Raw genomic sequence first — 18,248 nt, forward strand, 5'->3', positions numbered from 1 at the left:
GCGGCAGCAGGCCGCTAGGGGCAGGCAGACGGGTGGGAGGACCGTTGTGGCGTGCCTGTGGGCGTGGTCTAAGTGGGCGGGCATATTAACGGCTGGACAGAAGGGTGGGTGGGGTTCTTGTGCAGGGTGTGGTTTCGATTGTGGGTGGGACCTTAGGACGGAGTCGCACTATCGTGGGCGGGAGTTCTGCGGGCGGTCGGGTAGCGGCAGAGGCGCTGCCATGAGCGTGGCGTTGCGAAACGCGCAGCGCGCCGTGCCCGTGCGCCGGGCCCCACTCCGCCGCGCCGTGTGTGCCTTGCGCGCCGCCCTGGGAGCTTCCCGCTTCGACGTAGGGCTAGTCTGCGCCAGCAACGCGTTGATGCAGCGACTGAACGGCGTCTACCGACACTGCCCGGAGCCCACCGACGTCCTCTCTTTCCCATTCCACCAAGTGGAGGCGGGGGAGCTGCCGCGGCCCTGTTGCCGCGGCGAGTACAACCTGGGGGACATCTTCCTGGGAGTGGAATACATCCACCAGCAGTGCTGCGAAACCGGGGAGGATTTTGACGATGTCCTGACGGTGAGCCCTGCTCGGGCCTGGCGGGCGGTGGGGAGGACATGGGGCTCGGTCAGTAACATATGTTGTACTCCCGCCCCCCGCGCAGGTGACGGCGGCCCACGGATTGTGCCACCTGCTCGGCTACCGGCACGACACGAAACCCGAGTGGCAGCAGGTGCGGGATGCGCTGGGGCCGGGGAGGGTGTGTGGCGTCCGGCATGGGGTGAACCGGAGGCCCCGGTGACGGGAACCGGGGTTCGCCCGATGCTGACCGCTGCTGCTCCCGCAGATGTACCAGAAGGAAGTGCAAATCCTGGAGGAGCTGAACCGCCTCACAGGCTCCCGCTTGCGGCCCCTCACCGCTGGCCTCTTCTGAGAGATTGAGAGGGGCAGAGGCTCCGTCGGCGCCGCCCCGGACGTGGCGTGGGGATGGCGGCGCAGGGGCCTGGCGGCCGCTGTGCCCCGTCGCTGCCGCTGCTGCTTGGCCTGGCCGCGCTCGCCCTCCCGCCGTCGCTCGCCGCCGCCTCCGAGCCGCCGCCCGCCGCCCTCCGCGCTGGCCACACTGCCTCCTCGCTTCCCGCCGCCGCTGCCGCCTTGCGCACCAGGTGAGCAGCGGCGGCCCCGCCGCGTCCGATCCCGGGCCGGTCCTGCCCCCCCGAGATCTCCCCCGCCGTGCGGTGTCCCTGCCGTCTCGGTCATTAGCTCGTAAAGGGCCTCCTTTGCCTACTGGTGCTTTTTTGGGTCGTTTTTGTAAGGTGTCATCTCAGCTGTCCGAGAGCTTTTGTCTGTAGAATATCCTGTGTTGTAACGAACCCCACAGGGATTATCTAGCTCCCAGATAAATTCTTTTCCACTCCTTCTCCGGAGCGTGCCCTCCTGCCTTTGTGTCCAGCTTACAAGAGTTAGCCTGGGTTATATGCCCGTGGTTTCACCATTTTCACCACGCACTCCATGTTACCCTCAGGATGAGCAATGTTCTTCACTCCCTGACCCACTGCAAGAAAGGCTCCTTTCATGTGCCATCTTGCCAGGAGACCCTAGTGGCCCCTCCAGCCCCTGCAGCACATACTGCTCTGGCTTCCTATACTTCTTCCCCTTCCGAGTACCACAAATTCAAAAAGAGGAACAACTTTCTTCCGAAGTTTCATCACAGGATTGTAGGATAAAAAAGAAAAACGTGTAATAGCCTCAACGTGGTCCCAGAAAAAATGGTATTCCTTTGTTCTCCCCAGATACCTTTTATATGATGTAAATCCCCCTGAAGGGTTCAACCTTCGCAGAGATGTCTACGTTCGCATTGCTTCCCTTCTAAAGACCCTGCGGAAAAGTGAAAACTGGGTGTTGGTTCTGCCTCCCTGGGGACGTCTTTATCACTGGCAGAGCCCTGATATCCTCCAGGTCCGGATCGCTTGGTCTGAGTTCTTTGATATCCCAAGCCTCAACAAGAACATCCCTGTCATCGAATATGAGCAGTTCCTTGCAGGTGAGGTATAGGATTATGCAATCTACAATTAATTAAATATTTGACATGGTTTCTTAAGAGGTTTGTCCTTATAGGGGCTTTTATCCTTTTATGTAAAAAAAAACCATAGAGGTGGCAAGAGGAGGGATGGGAAGGAGGTTTGCTGAGCTACACAGCCACTACGATGGAATAACCCAATTACTTGGCAGCTTGTTTGATGTAGCACTGCTGCCCCCTTGAGTTTTGGGACCCTCGAAGATAAGCAATTAATACCCATGGTTAAAATCGCCTGTGGTATTTCTGTGTAGTTTTGACCATAATGACAAGACCATAAGGAGAGAGGCAGCTTGTTGAAATACAGACAAGCCACCTTTTTCCTGGATATGGTGGTTGGACAGTAAAAGTTGTAAAGCCTTCCCTTAACTTACTTTTTCATCGTTGATATTGCGCATACTTGAAATATCCCTTGCTCTTTGTGCCTAAGAGAAAGGCTTTCCATAAGAAAGTGAAGTTGGTTCCTTTAGGATTTAATGCCATGTTGAGCTAATCACCAAATGTTTGATTGGTGAACACTGCACACTGACATGTTCAGCAAAGGAAATAAAGGCCACCAAATGTCACACTGCTGCAAAGAGCTCTGAAGGGAAAGCTGTTCCCTGCCTGCCAAGAAAATGCTTGTAGAGACCCCGAACTTTAGGAGAAGAAGGGCTTGTACTTGGCATTTTCTTGGAGGCACTCCTTCTGTGGCAGCTGCTTACAGCACTGAAAACCTGTGTGCTTTACCCAGTACAGTGGTGTGTTTTACCCAGGTGACAGTGATTCTGTTGCATTTGGCACATTAAATCACACAGACCTGGGTGGGATAGCAGGTGATCACATTGCCTGACCCTTTTAGCTTTTCTGGCTCTCACAGAACTTCCTTTCCTTCTTTATAGGGAAAACAGAGAAGAGAGAGTAGTGTAATATTAGCATTTCTAGCAGATTTTTAACTGCAACTGATGCTTGTTCATACCTTTATGGTGTGGGTTTTAATGCTTACAAATCCTTTGCTTTGCCTTCTGTTCAGAGTCAGGTGGGCCCTTTATTGAACAGGTTTATGTGCTACAAGGCTATGCAGAAGGATGGAAAGAAGGAACATGGGAAGAAAAAATAGATGAAAAACCATGCATTGATCAGCTGATGTACTCCAAAGACAAACATGGCTACTACAGGTAACATCAAGCATTCCTTCTGGTCTTTTCAGTTGTATTCAGAGAGATATTTGCCTACTGTAGATATCTGGGTGCTCAGAGTTCACTTTGTTTTTAAAAAGCCCGTGAATAGTAAAACATTGTATTGATATGAGAAGATCTAATTCTATAAAGTTGTTGCTACACTGAAAAGCAGCATAAAGGAGGTGGCTGGTTTATTTGTATCATATGTAGCTTTTTAAGATTTTTTTGTTCTGTATATGGCATTAATTTAAAATGCAAGCCTGTGAACCAATCCTTTGTGTTCCCATTTTAGGGGCTGGTTCTGGGGTTATGAGGAAACACGAGGCCTAAATGCCTCTTGCTTGTCTGTCCAAGGATCTGCCTCTATTCTGGCTCCCATGCTTCTGAAGAACACTTCAGCACAGTGAGTTGCCTTGTATAACTACATATTGTTGTATAATTGTTGTACAACCCCATTGCTAGGTGGGAAGAGCAGGGGGAATTTAAAGGGTTGTCCACTGTTGAGATACTTCACCACTGAATTATTGTACCCTGTTAAAATAATAAAAAAGAAATTTACAGTGCAAGAAACACTTAACTGTAAGTTTAGTTAAAGATTGCAGTGCTCAAACCTAAGACCAAGTAGCCTTGAGCTCCTTTTTATTCCTTCTCAGGCAGCTTTTGTGACTCATACCTCCAAGGTATCATCAAATAATCCCCTAGATCATGCAGTGTAAGAGATGCTAAACCATCAGCTGTTCCATATTCTACTCCGCCGCACATGTAACTTTACATCTGTGGCATATTCCCCCTCAGCAGTCTCCTCTGCAGTCCTGGAAGAGTCCTGGCTCCATTAGTTGCTCTCCATGTGAAAGCCATTCCATGCCTTTGGTTGTCACCACTGCTAATCTCCAAACCTTATGGAACCAGTTCAGCAGGATCCTGCACACTGTGTGTGGGTAAACCTGTTACATTGCAGTACAAATGGCATGTTCTGTAAAGTGCTCTCTTCTTTTCCTGCTAATTCTTGAGACACAGGTTCCTTATTTTGACCTCTGAGTGTTACCTTGATGTTGGCATCAAACTGTCCTCATTCCGGACCATCAAGACCTTTAATTATTAGATGAAGCCAGGTTTTGTTGGGTTTTTTTACTACACTCACTCCTATGTTAGATTTCATCTGCCACTTCATTGGCCAGTGATCAGACTTCTCTTAATTCTTCACAGTTGGCCTTAGCTGCTCTGAGGAATTTAAAATAATTAAGCTGTGTCACCTACTTCCATGCCCTTCTGTAGGTTGTTTAGGAATATGGTGAAGAGACCATCCACTTGTCACCTCCATCTGCAATGAGAACCATGCATTTATCCCTGTCTCTAAACTTTTTTTTTTTTTTTAAATCCATGCAAGAACCTTTCTGTGCCAAGTTTTACGAAAACTTTTAATGAAGGCTGTCAGGAAATCTTGTTAGGCAACGTTCAGTGAGATGTCCCTTATCTTCATGTGTGCCAGTGTCTTCAAACTACTATGATTGTTCAGAGCTCTGATCTCCCATATTGCCCTTCTGGGTGGGCAACCAGTTGCGTGGCCCTAGGACTGGATTTTTACCCCTCAAGTGTGGTCACTTCAAGGAAACTTTTCAATGCATTTCAATTAGTAACCTCAATCACCTCCAATCATTCTGTTAGATGTAGTGCTGCTTCCTCACCAGCACAATCTAGTCTGTTTTCAGGTGATTTAGGGCCTTCCGTGCAGGTGTCCAGCTGATGATCAGCAGTGGTAATCCAAAGTTCATTGGTTATTTGCTTCCTCTCTTTTTAGTAGAAGGAGATGCAGATAATGATCTTGATCCCTTTTAGCAGAAGCATTTCTCTGTGTGTTTTCTTATCAGTGTGCTCACAAACTAAATCTACATCTCTTATGCTCTGGAATACTTGAAGCTCTCAAAATCTCTTCTCTTAGAACTTTGATAGTGCAGTTATGTTTCCAGTACACAATCCTGAACTGTGTTTATTTGTGAGAAGGGCAAGCTGCTGTCTACTACCACACATTTTGGTAATGTCTCTGTGTTCTTTGATCTGTTGTTTTACTGTAGGACGTTTTATTCTACATGTGGAAAACACCTTCTCTGGGTTTGTTTTCATGATCTTCTGCTTGCTCCCAGAGGCTGTCGTGTGCTCTGAGGCTGAGCATTATCACCACACAGGTCACTTGTCCCCTTTGGATCACTCTCCCTGTTAGAAATCTAATTTCTCCTATAGCAACTATTACAAAGACTGTGAGGGGTGGTTAATGCTTGTTAGTGTTTAACTTTCAGAGTCAGGATACCATTTATTAGGGAAGAGAGCAGGCACAGGGAGTGACATGGTTCCCTTCTCTCCCTAGCAGACTGTGGGTCACAATTTGCCTTGTAGAGAACTAGTATTTGCCTCCTAGGAGCCTCATTCCCAGGAGCCTGTCCCTCATTCCCCGTGTTCCTTTAGCAAACAGACTATAGTCTGTGCTTTATCTTAGCAAATGTGTAAAGAAACGTCATAATGTAAATTCTATTCCTAAGGGAACTGCACTCAGTTTTACAATTTTCAATAGGTCAGTGATGTTAGACAGAGCCGAAAACCTTCTTCATGACCACTACGGAGGGAAAGATTATTGGAATGTGAGTATTTTACAGATAGCTTCTCTAGACTTTTTCCCTGGCTCTGCTAAAAATTCAGTAACCAATGTGTGCTTCAGTTTTGCCTTGGGTTTCTTGTCTTGAAAGTCACTTGTGCTTTCTGTTTCGGCAATGTGTGTTAACATAGTTTTCAGGCTGCTGTGGATTAATGTGACACAGGAATTTGCCCTTCTGTCTTGTGCCTAAAGGCCTAGTGCTGCAGGTCATGGTGATTAAAAGGACCTCCCCTATATAGCACATTTACAATCAGAAGGGAGCAGTTTCTTATCTAGTCAACGTCAAGATCAGTCTTTTCAAAAGAATTCCGTAAAGTGATCATTATTGTCCCAAATCCCTCCCCACCTGCTTCAAAGGCAAAATTCCCATGGGTTTCAAGGCAAAGGTCTATGGTAAATAATTCCTTTCATAAAAGTTTTAAGAAAATGTTGAAGTTCAGACACAGGAAAATGGAGCATGCTATGGAGTGCTTGATATAGTTGAAATTCCTAAGAAAAACCGACTGACTGTCATGATACTACAAAACAAATTACAAAGACCTCAGTCTTGTAAATATTGGGCTATTCACTTGAGATGTGGCATGTTTCCAGAAGTGGACCAAACACTAGTTTGCTAGCCAAGAATTACTCCTTGAGAGTGACCTCTCAAAGAAAGAAATGCAACCATATTTGAGTACAACTTGTCCTGTAAAAGGAGACATGAAATCCACATGGCTCTATAGCACACATTTCTTAGCAGTGGCACTTCAAACATTGCCCCAGTGGTTTTGCCTGATGTCCAAACAAAAATTTTCTCACTGCAGCATGGGCCCAGGGCCTTTTCTCTTTTTTCCATGTTCCTCTGAGAAGCATCCCTCCCTTCTCTGTTTCTTCGCCGACAAAAAGGGAAAACTTGGGATTTCCATAATTCTTTTGCCTGTTAATAAAAAGGCCGCTTGTGGCTGTGTGCAGTGGTAACTCCATCACAGAATCTTAGAAATTATTACTCACAGGTTAAGGAAATAATTCCTTTTTCGTCATTTTTCCACTGAATTTCCTAGGCGTGTCTGTGGCTAGATACGTAATATTTTTAAAGCGGGTTTTATTCTTAAAGGTGTTTAGCACACTAAAGTGTTTGCCCAGCTTTTGTTTCCAGAAGTGAGGTATATTGCTAGGGTGTTTAATTTGGTGTATCATGTGTTCTGTTGTGTAAATAACTGCAGTGTCCTCCCTATACCTGTGTATTGCAGGGGCAGATGAGTATGCTGGTTATAAATATGGTGATAATTAGAAATAAGGTATTAAAGCTTGGATAAAATCGTTGCTTAGAGTACTGCAGAAGTAACTGTATCCTGGAAGTGCTGTGTGTGTGAAACTGTCTCCACCTACTCATTTTTAGCTCTCCTTTTTCTGACTCAGTGTCTGCTCTTATTCCAACAGACCCGTCGGAGCATGGTGTTTGCTAAACACCTCCGTGTGGTGGGAGACAAGTTTAGGAAGAAATACCTTCAATCCACTGACGAGGCAGACAGGACTCAGTACAAGGAGGACTGGACACAGATGAAGGTAAAATCCTTAGCAGTCTGTTTCCCATAACAAATATTTTATTGGCTGTGTGCTGTAGGACATATTGGAAGGTACACGTGAGCAACGCCCTTCTGTTCACATCGAGGTGGACACACATGTTCCTCACATGTTCCTCATGCACCTTCTTCTCCCCATGTGACACAAGCTAACAGAGTCTGTCGAGGTGTGCCTGACTGGTTCTGAAGGCCAGATCTTTGTTTTCCTCATTTCAGTAAAGGAAACTTGAATTTCTTCCTGTTTTCAGCACTACGTGTGGGTGTAAAGTTCAGCTGCACCCTGCCAGTTGAGGATTTATTTGGTGAAGGAGAGGAATTTTTGCTTACAAAGATTTGGCACTCCAGTTTCTCTTGCATGATGGTGGCCACCCAAGATCTAAATGTCACAACAAGTGTCCCAAGCTACTTCCAGTCCATACTTGAAAATTTCTGTCTGCAACTAGAAGGATTCTGTGCCTTATACAGAGATGATTGCATTCTGGTTTTTCAGTGTGAACAGTGATGCTCTGAAGTTTAAAGTTTCAATCTTTCTCTCTTAGGTTAAGACAGGCACAGCTCTAGGTGGCCCATACCTTGGGGTTCATCTCAGAAGGAGAGACTTTGTTTGGGGTCACAGAGAAGACGTGCCTTCCCTGCAAGGAGCAGTAAAGAAAATCCATAGCCTCTTGGAGACGCTTAAACTTGAGAAAGTTTTTGTAGCCACTGATGCTGTTGAGGAAGGTAGGCAGATCACAGTCACTTCAGGATTGGTAACTTCTGAGGAGTGCAGCAATTACCACTGGCTCCCCTCCCTCCCTACAATGCTGTGAATTTCGGCAACTGAATTTGTAAAACTGGTTGATAGATTTTGGTGTCACTTGCTCTGTAACTGTTCACCTGGGATTTCCTTAAACAAACACATTTGACAGCAGTGACAGCAGTGAGTTGCTGTTCATAATGTAGAGATAAATTCATATCCTTCCTTTTTTAAGAGATTGAACTGCTCAAGAAACTGCTGCCTGAGATGGTGAGGTTTGAACCCTCTCGGGAGGAGCTGAAACTCTATAAGGATGGGGGCTTAGCTGTGATTGACCAGTGGATTTGCGCACATGCAAGGTAGCAAACCTGACTTTTATTCAGCACTGTCACAAAACTGAATATGATTTTTGTCCCAAGGTTGTTTACAAATAGTGTAAGACATTATATAATCAATTATATAACTGAGATGTGTATAGTAGATGTATAATGGTTATATTGTGTGTGTATATATACAATAATTTTATTATCATATCATTTCACTGAACAGTGAAGTTCATTGAACTGAAATCTAATTACTTGCATTTTAAAAACTTGCCCTCCCCTCACAAATCCTTTTTTGATTTTTTTTTTCCACAGATATTTTATAGGCACCTCAGTTTCAACATTTTCCTTCCGAATCCACGAGGAAAGGGAGATCTTGGGATTTGATCCAAAAACAACTTACAACCGATTTTGTGGTGAAACAGAGAAAAACTGTGAGCAGCCAGCTCACTGGAAAATTGTATATTAAACACAGAGAAACACAAAGGTTTTGATACTGTTAGAGTTCAAAATTGTGAGGAAAAATCATGGGGAATTACCTGCTTTGGATCGATGTATGACCCAGTCCTGTATTCTCAGTTCCCGCTCCACTTCTAGCATGGGTATGACATGGGGTAGCTGTACTGCTCAGTGTCTCTAGACCTCACAGCATTTCTATGTGGCTGCTGCACCTGGGTCCCCAGTATGTTCTGCGCTTGCTGCCATGTGGTCCCACATGCACCAAATGGGTTGCTACAGACCACAGGGGCCTTTTGGCTGCACAGCTGTGATGGGAAGCAGCAAAACAATGCCCAGGATGCGGCAGTTCAACCCAGCCTTACCTGCTGGAGCATTTCTTACCTGTCCAAGTTCTCTCTGTGGGTCTGTGGTCATTTTTTAACTGCAGGGCTGGGGTCCTGGCCATGTCACCAGGAGTGCTCACCCTAGGAGCACTAGTCTCAACCCAGGGAGGAACTAAGCTGCCACGGGAATAAAAGTGGAGGGAGCTGCTCCCACTCTAAGGGCCTGCAAGGCCAATCTCTTGGGGATTCATCTTTCATGTGAAGGCACATTGCCTAGCAAAGAAAGAGACTGGTACCTGGTGGAGCAGGGCCAAGATTCCATTTTCCAGAGGCAGCTCTCTCCTCTGCCTTCTGCAGCACTGGCCAGGGGAGGGTGGGTATGTTCAGCACTGCTGCTGGAAGGGGAGCAGTGCTCGTGGCCCTCTCAGGAGGGTCCTGATTGCTTCAGGGCCTTTGCTTTTCCACTGTCCACAAAGGAAAGACATGCAGAAGGCAGAACCATCACCACAGCGCTGTACTCAGGAGTCCATCAGCCTTCCCCACAGTGAAGGTGGTTAAACCCTTCAACTACTCTACAAAACTCAGCACCACTGCAAAGAAGAGCAGCAGTTTATCCACAGGGGGCTTCTGACACATGTTGCCCATTATGTATCTGGAGGAATCCAAGTGTTTATTTTGTGTCTCTACGAGTGTGGCCAAAGCCACACACACAGAGCCATAACAAATTTTTGCATTGTACCAATAAAAACTAATAACATTATTTTTTAGACAATTGTTGGCGATAAAATGCAAAGAAAAAAATCTAAATATAAAAAAATCAAGATGCTGGTGCACACTGATACAGTGTTTCTGCTTTTGAGCTCAGTAGGTGTTTTTTTTATTTCCTCCTTCCCTTCTTATGTGAGCTCCCTTTAATTTTGTTACGTTTGCATTTTTGTCATCTATTTTTAGCTAAATAATACTGATAGTGTCAGTCATACAGTGCCCAGGATTCATCTTGTAAGTCAGCCCTGCTGCTCAGGTCTCAGAATATCAGGGTGCAGCCCCTGGTGCTGGTGTTCCCAATTGCTGCAAAGTTTCGGGCAAGTGTTTAAAGTGTCCCCTTGCTGTTGGCTGGTGTCCAGCAGTGCCCCTTCATCACTATTGAGTCCCTTTCTGGTGGCCCAGGTTAGCCTGAACTTCTAACACTCTCTGGATTTATGGGACTGGGGATTCCAGCATGCACCACAGAGGATTTTTCAGGGAAATCCCTTGAGCCTCAAATCCACGTGAGTCCAAAGCAAATATCCCTGGGGGCTGAAGGCAACAGGATGCTTCATGAGAATTTTGAAGTATTCGATGTGTCTTAAATGTTAGGTTTGAATGAATACCAGTTGTCCAGGATTGTGTGTTTGGAGTTGCTGGTTTAGGGATGGCCGGGTCTGGATTTGGATTTATAGGCACCAAGAGCTCCTTGCGTCAGGTTTCGGTTTGGATTTGTGGGACTTGTTGGAGAAAAGAAGGAAATGGAAATGCACAGCTCATTCTTGGAGAAATTATCAGGATGGGAGAAAAGAGGGTGTGGAACTGCTGGGAGCTCCTGGAGTGAGGGAGAGGATCCAAAGATGGGAAGCAAAAGCTGTGAAACAAAGCCCAAAAAGTGGCAGGGCAGTGAGGGGACCATGGGGGAAAGAGAGAAAGAATCCCTGCTCCAGGAATCCAGCAGGGGCCAGGGAAGGATCATTTTCCATCCACTGGCTCTTGGTGGAATCCTAATAATGAAGGTTAAAGAAAATGGTTCATTTGTTATTAGGTTTGGAATGAAAGGTGCCGTTCCAGAGGGGAATATTCACTTGTTAAAATTCTGTTGGATAAAGGAAGAGAGGGAGGAAGTAGATGGGGGGTGAACAGGTGGCTTTCTGGTGGATACAGGGAAAGACATAGGAAGGCGCTTTTATGTAAAATGCACCTCACGGGTACCATCAGGAAAAGCCAAAACTGCCCTTTTTTCCAAGCTCTGATATTCCAGAGGAGTAAACAGTGGTTAGCACATCTATTCCTATGTTCCTTGTATGCCCAGTGCTTTGTTGGGAAGAGATGATATTAGGAAATTAACAAATCCAGAGATGTAATTCCTGATAGTAAAGCCCTGCAAGCCCAGGTTTTCATATTCTTCCAGCACCCAAAGGCAACAGAGGGAATCCTGGAGGAAGTGGAAAATGCTATCACTTCATTGATGGAACTCCAGGACATTGACAGCAGCAGAAGCTGTAAGAACAAAGTTGGAACCAGACTCCAGCTGGATAAGGCAGACACCAAATCCTTTGGAATTAGAACTGGGCAGGGGTGAGAAGAATTAATAGCTAAATTTGTACCCCCATGGATTCCTGAGCAGGGTCTCGGCAGGGAAGACTGGAGGGATGCTCCACAAGAAAGTCCAAACTGGGGACTGTTCCCAGATGGGAGCAGCGAGCCTTGGAATTGCCTGAAGGGAAGAAAGAAGCATCCTTTCAGCACAAGGATCAGCTGTCGAACGTGGTGATGTTATCAGACAATTCCCCAGGAGTGTTTAGTTCCCAAGCCAAGTCAATCTCCTGCCTTGTGAAGCTCAGAAATCTTGGAAGAACCCAACTAATGTAGGGAATGGACTGGCAGATAAAACTGCTGGGGAATGGTAGGGAAAATCATCCTAACAGAGGGCCTCCTTTTATACAGGAATGGTGCAAAAATTATCCAAAAGAACAGGAGTCAAATGGGATTTACAGATTCCTTGGAGACCACAATCCAGTGGGAAGGCTGAGAGAAGGGAACAAAGCCTGCAAATGAGCCATATCTGCCAAACACCTCAAATGGCCACATCCTGGCATTGAGGAATTCAGCCAAGCTCCAAGCAAAAGGTGAGCCCCTATGGAATCCTTAATGGAAGACTATATCCAACTGTGACTCTTCCATGGAGAATGCCATGGGATAAGTTATCCCAGTTTCAGAGAATATGTAATTTCCTTGGGAAAACCGCTTTGATCATTGCCTAACTTTATTGTTTGAGCCTCAGCAGTCACCTGGGATATCCAAGTCCAATTCTCCCCAGCAGGGAGATTGTCCAGACATGGAGAATTTCTGAGAGAGCCCCGGAGAAGAAAGAGGGCTCCAGCTTTGTTGGTGTGTCATAACCCATCCTGTCTGCCACTCCTGTTTGATCCCAGTGGATTTGTCCTCTTGGCTTCAACCTCAGCAGCACTAACTGCTTGGAACTAAGCACCCTTTGGGACTTCTTTTCCATCTGTCTTGGTTTGGAAAGACAGGTGTCTGCTAAGGAAGGCAGGAGACTCCCCTGAAATGGAAAATATAAACCCCCTCCCTCCAAACTGTTATAAATTTAAAATTAAGGGGCTCTCAGGCAAAGATATGGGAGTAGGAATAATAATTCTTTATTAGGGAAGAAAATAAAAATGAAATAAAAAATGCAATAATACAGAACAACACTGACCAACAGGGTGTCAGAATATGACCTGACACCCTGTTGGTCAGGGTGTTGGTAGCAGTGCAATTGAAATGGTGGCTGCAGTTCTCCTGGAGTGTCAGGTGGGATTCTTGTTGAAGCAGTGATCCTGTAAGACGGGTGTAGTCTTCCTCTGAAGATCCAGTGGTGGTGTAGATGGGCCTGGTCTTCCTCTGAGAATCCAGCGGGAAAAGCCCAACTGTGGTGTTCCGAATCTCAGATTATATCCAGGAAGGAATGTTTGGCTCCTCCCTCTGTGCGGAGCTTCTCACAATGGAATTATGTAATTTTATCAGCCATGCAGTGACACTCACTGGCCCATTAACAGAAGATACCTCCTGGAGGTTGTGGAAGAGATAAAGAAAACTGCCCAATTAACAGAAGATAACTGCCCCACCTCTAACAGGTGGTGATAGAATACACACCCCCAGCTACATCTTCCAATCTAAAACACCATGGAACCTCTTTATCCTGCCCTTCAATTCTGTTGCACACAGAGGGAAAGCCCAAGACTCCATTATTTCCCCTCTCCCCTTCACTTTGCCTCCCCTTTTCCTGCGAGCTTTCAGCTATCCAGGCTTGGATGTGAATTAGGCAGAGCCCCCTGGAAGCTCAGTTCGAGGTGGGATTAGAGCAGTGCTGGAACCACCATGTATTCTCCCAAGGTTTAGTGTGAGGAGCTCCATCTTGGGATGGGTTGGGATTTTGTGCTGTTACGGGGTTTTTTTCTGTTTGCTTTTTGGGGCACCTCAGAGAAAGAGCTGAAAATCAAACCAACTGAAGGGGATCCCCAAATTCCTTTCCAGACCTTCAGAGGAAGCACAAATCCACGTGGAGCTGAGGAAAGTGGGAATAATTGAGACTCAGGACTCTGCACTTGATTCTTTTAAGGTGTTTGGAGGTGCAGGAAATGTCAAATCCCAAAGGAATTCTGTGTCTGTAACATCAAGTGCAACCCCTTTAAAGCAAAGTCCTCTGAATGGGGTTTTCCCAAGGATAAATGCAGATAGGACATGGAAAAGCCTCAGTGAGGATTTCCAGCCTTGACTCCACAGCTTTTGGAAAAGCTTAGTAGCCAAACAATATCAAATTTCTATCAGATTTGTATCAAATATGGTGTTTAAATCTCGGACTGCTCAATTCCCTGGGTGGGAAAGTCCTTGAAGTAGCCAAGCTGATGCATTCTTGAGAATTCCAAGAGTTGTGATTCTTATGCAATATTATGATTCTTAATGCAATATTTAAATAGTTTATGATTCTTAATACAATATTTAAATAGTTACTATTGAGTTGAGACAGTATCAAGTGTATTTGTTAGAGTGGCAGAAATGTTTTTTCACCTGGACGTGTGTTGGGATAACCAACACTCCTTATATCAGAATGAACTAGTCTTCCTTCTTTTCCCTTTTTTTCTTTCTAGATTGTGGATCATTGTGGGGGGAGAATATTTGGGATGAAGAATTGAAAGGCACAAGGGAAGCTTCATGTTCCCAAGGGAATGCTTTAGGTACCACATGCAGCTTCTGAACCTCATGGATAATCCCAGCTCCCACAGAAACCTTCCAAAGCTGGAAGGGACAAGGAAGAAAATTCCAGGAGCAATGGGAAGTGCTTTCTCCTGGGTCTGGATAGCACTGAGGTCAGAAAGAGTTCTAAATATTCTTTGTGCCTCTCCTATTGCCAGCCCAAGACTAAGTCAGTGTTCCCAGAGTGGCTGCAGTTCCCTGTGTGTGGAGGGAGGAGGTCCATGCTGGAGAGTGGAAGAAAGGTCCCTGCTGGTTGCTGTGTCCTTGGTGGGCAGAGAGCTCTGGCCTTGGCCAGATGGGCTGGTGAGTATTGAATCAATCCTGCCTCCTTTTGAACGAGTTGTAATGAGTCATCTGCAAGGACCACTTTCAGCCAGCTTTATTTCAGTTTCTTTTTCACAGGTTTCTGATTGTTTTGACCTGACATTGCGAAACCCTTAAGTTTGCTAAATTAACCCCAAAAAGGTTCAACAAATCAGTGCTGAGGGAATTGGCGACTGGATAGCTGGGATCTTATGGCCCTTTGAGGCCACATTGGGTTCACCCCGATTTTGGTGCTGAGGGAAAATCCAAGTTAAGACTGATCAAAATAGGAAGCAGTTCTTTCATCAAAGTCAGCTTTACAAACTTTTGTTCAGGATCTAAAAATGATGGGAATACCCTTGGCAGAAAAGTGCCTGTAAGGCAAAGCAGGCTTAAAATGCCTGTGAGAAGGAAATCCAAGAGAAATGGCTGCTGGCTCCTTGACATCCTGGCTTGCCAGGCAGGTTTTGTACTGGATTGCAAGGCAGTTTTCCTGCCTCTTCCAGGGGTGGCATCCCACTGGAAAGGGGAGAGGAAGAAATTCCCCTTCCTCTTCAGCACAGCCCTGGACCAGGAGTAGCTTGCCCTTATCCCAGTTGAACAACTGACTTGTGGGACCTAGGATGAGAATGGTTCTGCTAAAATTGGGGAAACAACACTAGAAGAAAAATGAGCTTCCTTTGAATGCCTGGAATAAAAACACTGGGAAAGAGCACTTTTCTATTTGATTTGGTGTCACCTCTCCTTTTCTATGACTAAAACTCCATGGTGAGCAATCTGAGCCAAAAGATGAAGTGCAGGAGTCTTTGATGCCACAGTGGGCTTAACTTCCCTTTTCTCCTCTCTTTGAGGACAGGAAGAACCACTGAACTTGTCCTATCCTTGCCAAGAGCTTTGGTGTTTGAGCAGCCCAAACCCAACCTGGTCCTGCCCATGGTGTGGTTAAGTTACAGGTTCCTCTTCTCCTCTCTGCAGTGATGACCTGTGTAAGAAATGTCATTTCCAGCAGCCTGGTAAAAGGCTGTAAAAGGGGAGAAGGGAAGAGGAAATGTGGTGCCAGAGCTGTGTCCCACCAGGTTGTGTTTCCTTCCCTCGGAGGACAGAGAGTCACTGGGCCGAGATGAGATTGCTGTGAGTGCTTAGGTGAGCAATCCAGGGAACAGAAAGCTTGGAATTGCAACTGCTGCTGGAATCAGTGCCTTCGGTCTGCTTTAGGTTGCAAAGATCAGGTCCTACAGTCCCAGAGTGATTGAGGGAGAAAAAGGAACTTGTGTAATTCATGTCAAAGCTTCTGTTCTTCCTCATGCAGTCTTTAAATGCTGCACTCTGAATGACTGTCCAATATCTTTCTGACAAGACTTGTCAGAGATTTAGATGGAGGAGTTGAATTTGGGTCCATTCACTACCAAATCTTGCCAAGCCTGAAGGCCTGAGGTGATGACTGCTCTCAACAAAGGTTCTTTATTAATCCTCTGTCAGATTTCCCTCAGCGCTGGGTGGGAAAGGTGAGGGTTTGGATCAGGAATTCTGCAAGCAGGGCTTGTGTGACCCTTGGCTTCCTGTGTGTGTGTCAGTGAGCCAAAATCAGGAGCAAAGGTTTGTTTGGTTTTAAGAACTTCAAGTAACTTCAAAACAAAATAAATCAAAATTTTCTTTTTTTTTAATTTTAGATGCTGGAACTGCCTTTCTGGATGTGTGCTGAGCTCTCGCTGCTGTGAACTGTGTGGCCTTAATTGCTGCAGGGTTCTATTCTTCTCACAGAGAAATTGGAAATATTTATTAATTAGAGTGCAGAGATGTTTTCTGAAACCTTTCCCTTTTTTCTGCCTTTTAATGTTAGATCTTCTCTTTCTGCCTCTGAATTTATGGTGATTCTCAGATTTCATTTACTGGCCCAAATTCCTTGCAGCTCCTGGGGCAGAGAGAAGCTTTTCCTGTTGCCGAGGTTCAGTGGGAAAATGATACTGTGTGTCGCACCTCCTTCATACATTGAACTGCTCTTTTTATCTTAGAGCATAGATTTAGTTGATTATTTTCAACAGAATGTGGCAGGCTGAATTCACCTGAATTACTAAACCATGCTTTAGATAGCTGAGGTTTTTAAAGAAAAAAAAAAAAAAGGTAACAACAGGCTTTTCATGTGGGCTTTATTGGTATTGCTCCTTAACCGAGCCATACCTTTAAGGAATGACATGGGCGCATTCTAGAGACAGTGTTTCTAGTCACGCTATTGTTATAGATGGATAATAAGATAATTGGCTCTCGTGATTAAAAGATAACTATTGTGTGAATATTAAGAAAAGCTTTAAGTGATGTATGTATAGTTATGTTGTTGTAGTTTAGATGTCCTCTGTTCTCCCCATAATTCCCTTTTCCCCCCTGTATTGTTGCCATAAGACAGCTGGGGTTGTCTAGGACAGGTACAAAGAAGGCTGCACATGTGTCCCTTGCATGGGGCAGTTGGGAATGGAAAAGCTTGGTGCTTAGGGGGTGAGGCATGGCAATACCTGACCTCCAATCCAGTTACAAAGGAGTCTCCACCAATAAATGGCAAAGAAGAGCTGACTGACAGACTTTGGGAGGGGCCAGGGCTGGCTGATGCAACCCCCAGGGGTATAAAAGACTGAGCATCCATCCTGAAGACAAACCAGCCAAGCGGTATCCATGAGGGCAGTTCCCAGCACTGCGAATTTTTCCTTATGTAGTCCTTTGTTATATTTTTGTTAAGGTTTAATAAACCTTTTTAAATTTTCAAATTGAGCAGTTGTTTCTCACACTATTAAACAATGCGTGACTGTGTAGACCAAGATGAGAAGTAAATATAAACAATGTTTAGAAGCACAATAAACAGCTTTTGCTTGATTCATATGGAATCATGCAGAGTCCTTTGTCTTCCCTCCTCAGTGTAACATACCCTACAGCTGTTGTGTTTAGTGAGGTATACAATCTCTTTTAAAGTACTATTTTCTAAACCAATTTAAGGTTATTAAAGGAAACATTCCATGTCTTGGTTAGGTTTCACAGCTTACATTTAGAAAATGACACATCTCTGTGTTTGTAATGTCTTTTCTTGAGGTATTTGAGTAAAGTCATAAGTGAATTTCCACTCTAAGGCTCTCATAGGTGGTTTACTGTGTACATCTGGAGCTTTTGGATCTCTTTTGTGAAGGTTTCCCCCTTGGTCATGATGGATATATACAATATTAACACTATTCAGCTGCATTTGTAGAATCCTTTTGTAAAGTTAAAATATTGAAAATATAGTGTAAAATCAGTGTAAGAGATGACACACTGTAGGTTTCATAGAAGTCAAAGGAATCGATGTTACTTTTAATATAATTCTTATCATTTGCAGAGATGATGAGGACAATACTGGCTTAATTAAACATGGACAACAATATCTGGTAGAAAGGGTCTCAGATCTCAGTTTCAGTCTGCCTCACTTGATGGTACCTCATTAGACAAGAGAATATGAAGTGTCCATTTTGGTTTGGGTGTCTGTTTTCCTCTTGAATGCTGTGGTACTTAAGTTTGGCAAATTAGCACTTCCATAAGCATTCATTTTGCAAAAGTCAGTTTTGGATAATAGTTATGGACTAAAACAATAACATTCCTTTGTATAAATTAAATAATACTTTAAAGAAATGAATAGGCTAGGAGTTACGTACAAAAGAAAC

The 18,248-nt window shown here is 45.0% G+C and overlaps 2 protein-coding genes across 6 annotated transcripts; both read left to right on the forward strand.

Moving 5' to 3' along the window:
• The first annotated feature begins 186 nt into the window (after positions 1 to 186).
• On the forward strand, positions 187 to 924 carry YBEY (ybeY metalloendoribonuclease). The gene is made up of 3 exons (XM_036386649.2): positions 187 to 559; positions 645 to 713; positions 828 to 924. The coding sequence occupies exons 1-3, from the start codon at positions 221 to 223 to the stop codon at positions 912 to 914; spliced, it is 495 nt and encodes a 164-aa protein (XP_036242542.1). The 5' UTR covers positions 187 to 220; the 3' UTR covers positions 915 to 924.
• Positions 925 to 967: 43 nt separating this feature from the next.
• Positions 968 to 17,437, forward strand: POFUT2 (protein O-fucosyltransferase 2). 5 transcript variants are annotated; one of them, XM_036386645.2, is made up of 12 exons: positions 968 to 1,143; positions 1,771 to 2,021; positions 3,067 to 3,211; positions 3,507 to 3,617; positions 5,781 to 5,847; positions 7,281 to 7,406; positions 7,963 to 8,143; positions 8,395 to 8,518; positions 8,798 to 8,916; positions 14,163 to 14,249; positions 14,427 to 14,571; positions 16,242 to 17,437. In XM_036386645.2, the coding sequence occupies exons 1-11, from the start codon at positions 968 to 970 to the stop codon at positions 14,435 to 14,437; spliced, it is 1,398 nt and encodes a 465-aa protein (XP_036242538.1). In that variant the 3' UTR covers positions 14,438 to 14,571; positions 16,242 to 17,437. The 5 variants fall into 5 exon arrangements, with proteins under 5 accessions (XP_036242538.1, XP_036242539.1, XP_036242540.1 ...); XM_036386646.2 differs by lacking the exon at positions 14,163 to 14,249 and having other exon boundaries at positions 8,798 to 12,140; XM_036386647.2 differs by lacking the exon at positions 14,163 to 14,249 and having other exon boundaries at positions 8,798 to 9,084.
• Positions 17,438 to 18,248: the final 811 nt, after the last annotated feature.

Source organism: Molothrus ater, chromosome 7 (genome assembly GCF_012460135.2).
Source record: "Molothrus ater isolate BHLD 08-10-18 breed brown headed cowbird chromosome 7, BPBGC_Mater_1.1, whole genome shotgun sequence".
In the NCBI taxonomy this organism is placed as follows: domain Eukaryota; kingdom Metazoa; phylum Chordata; class Aves; order Passeriformes; family Icteridae; genus Molothrus; species Molothrus ater.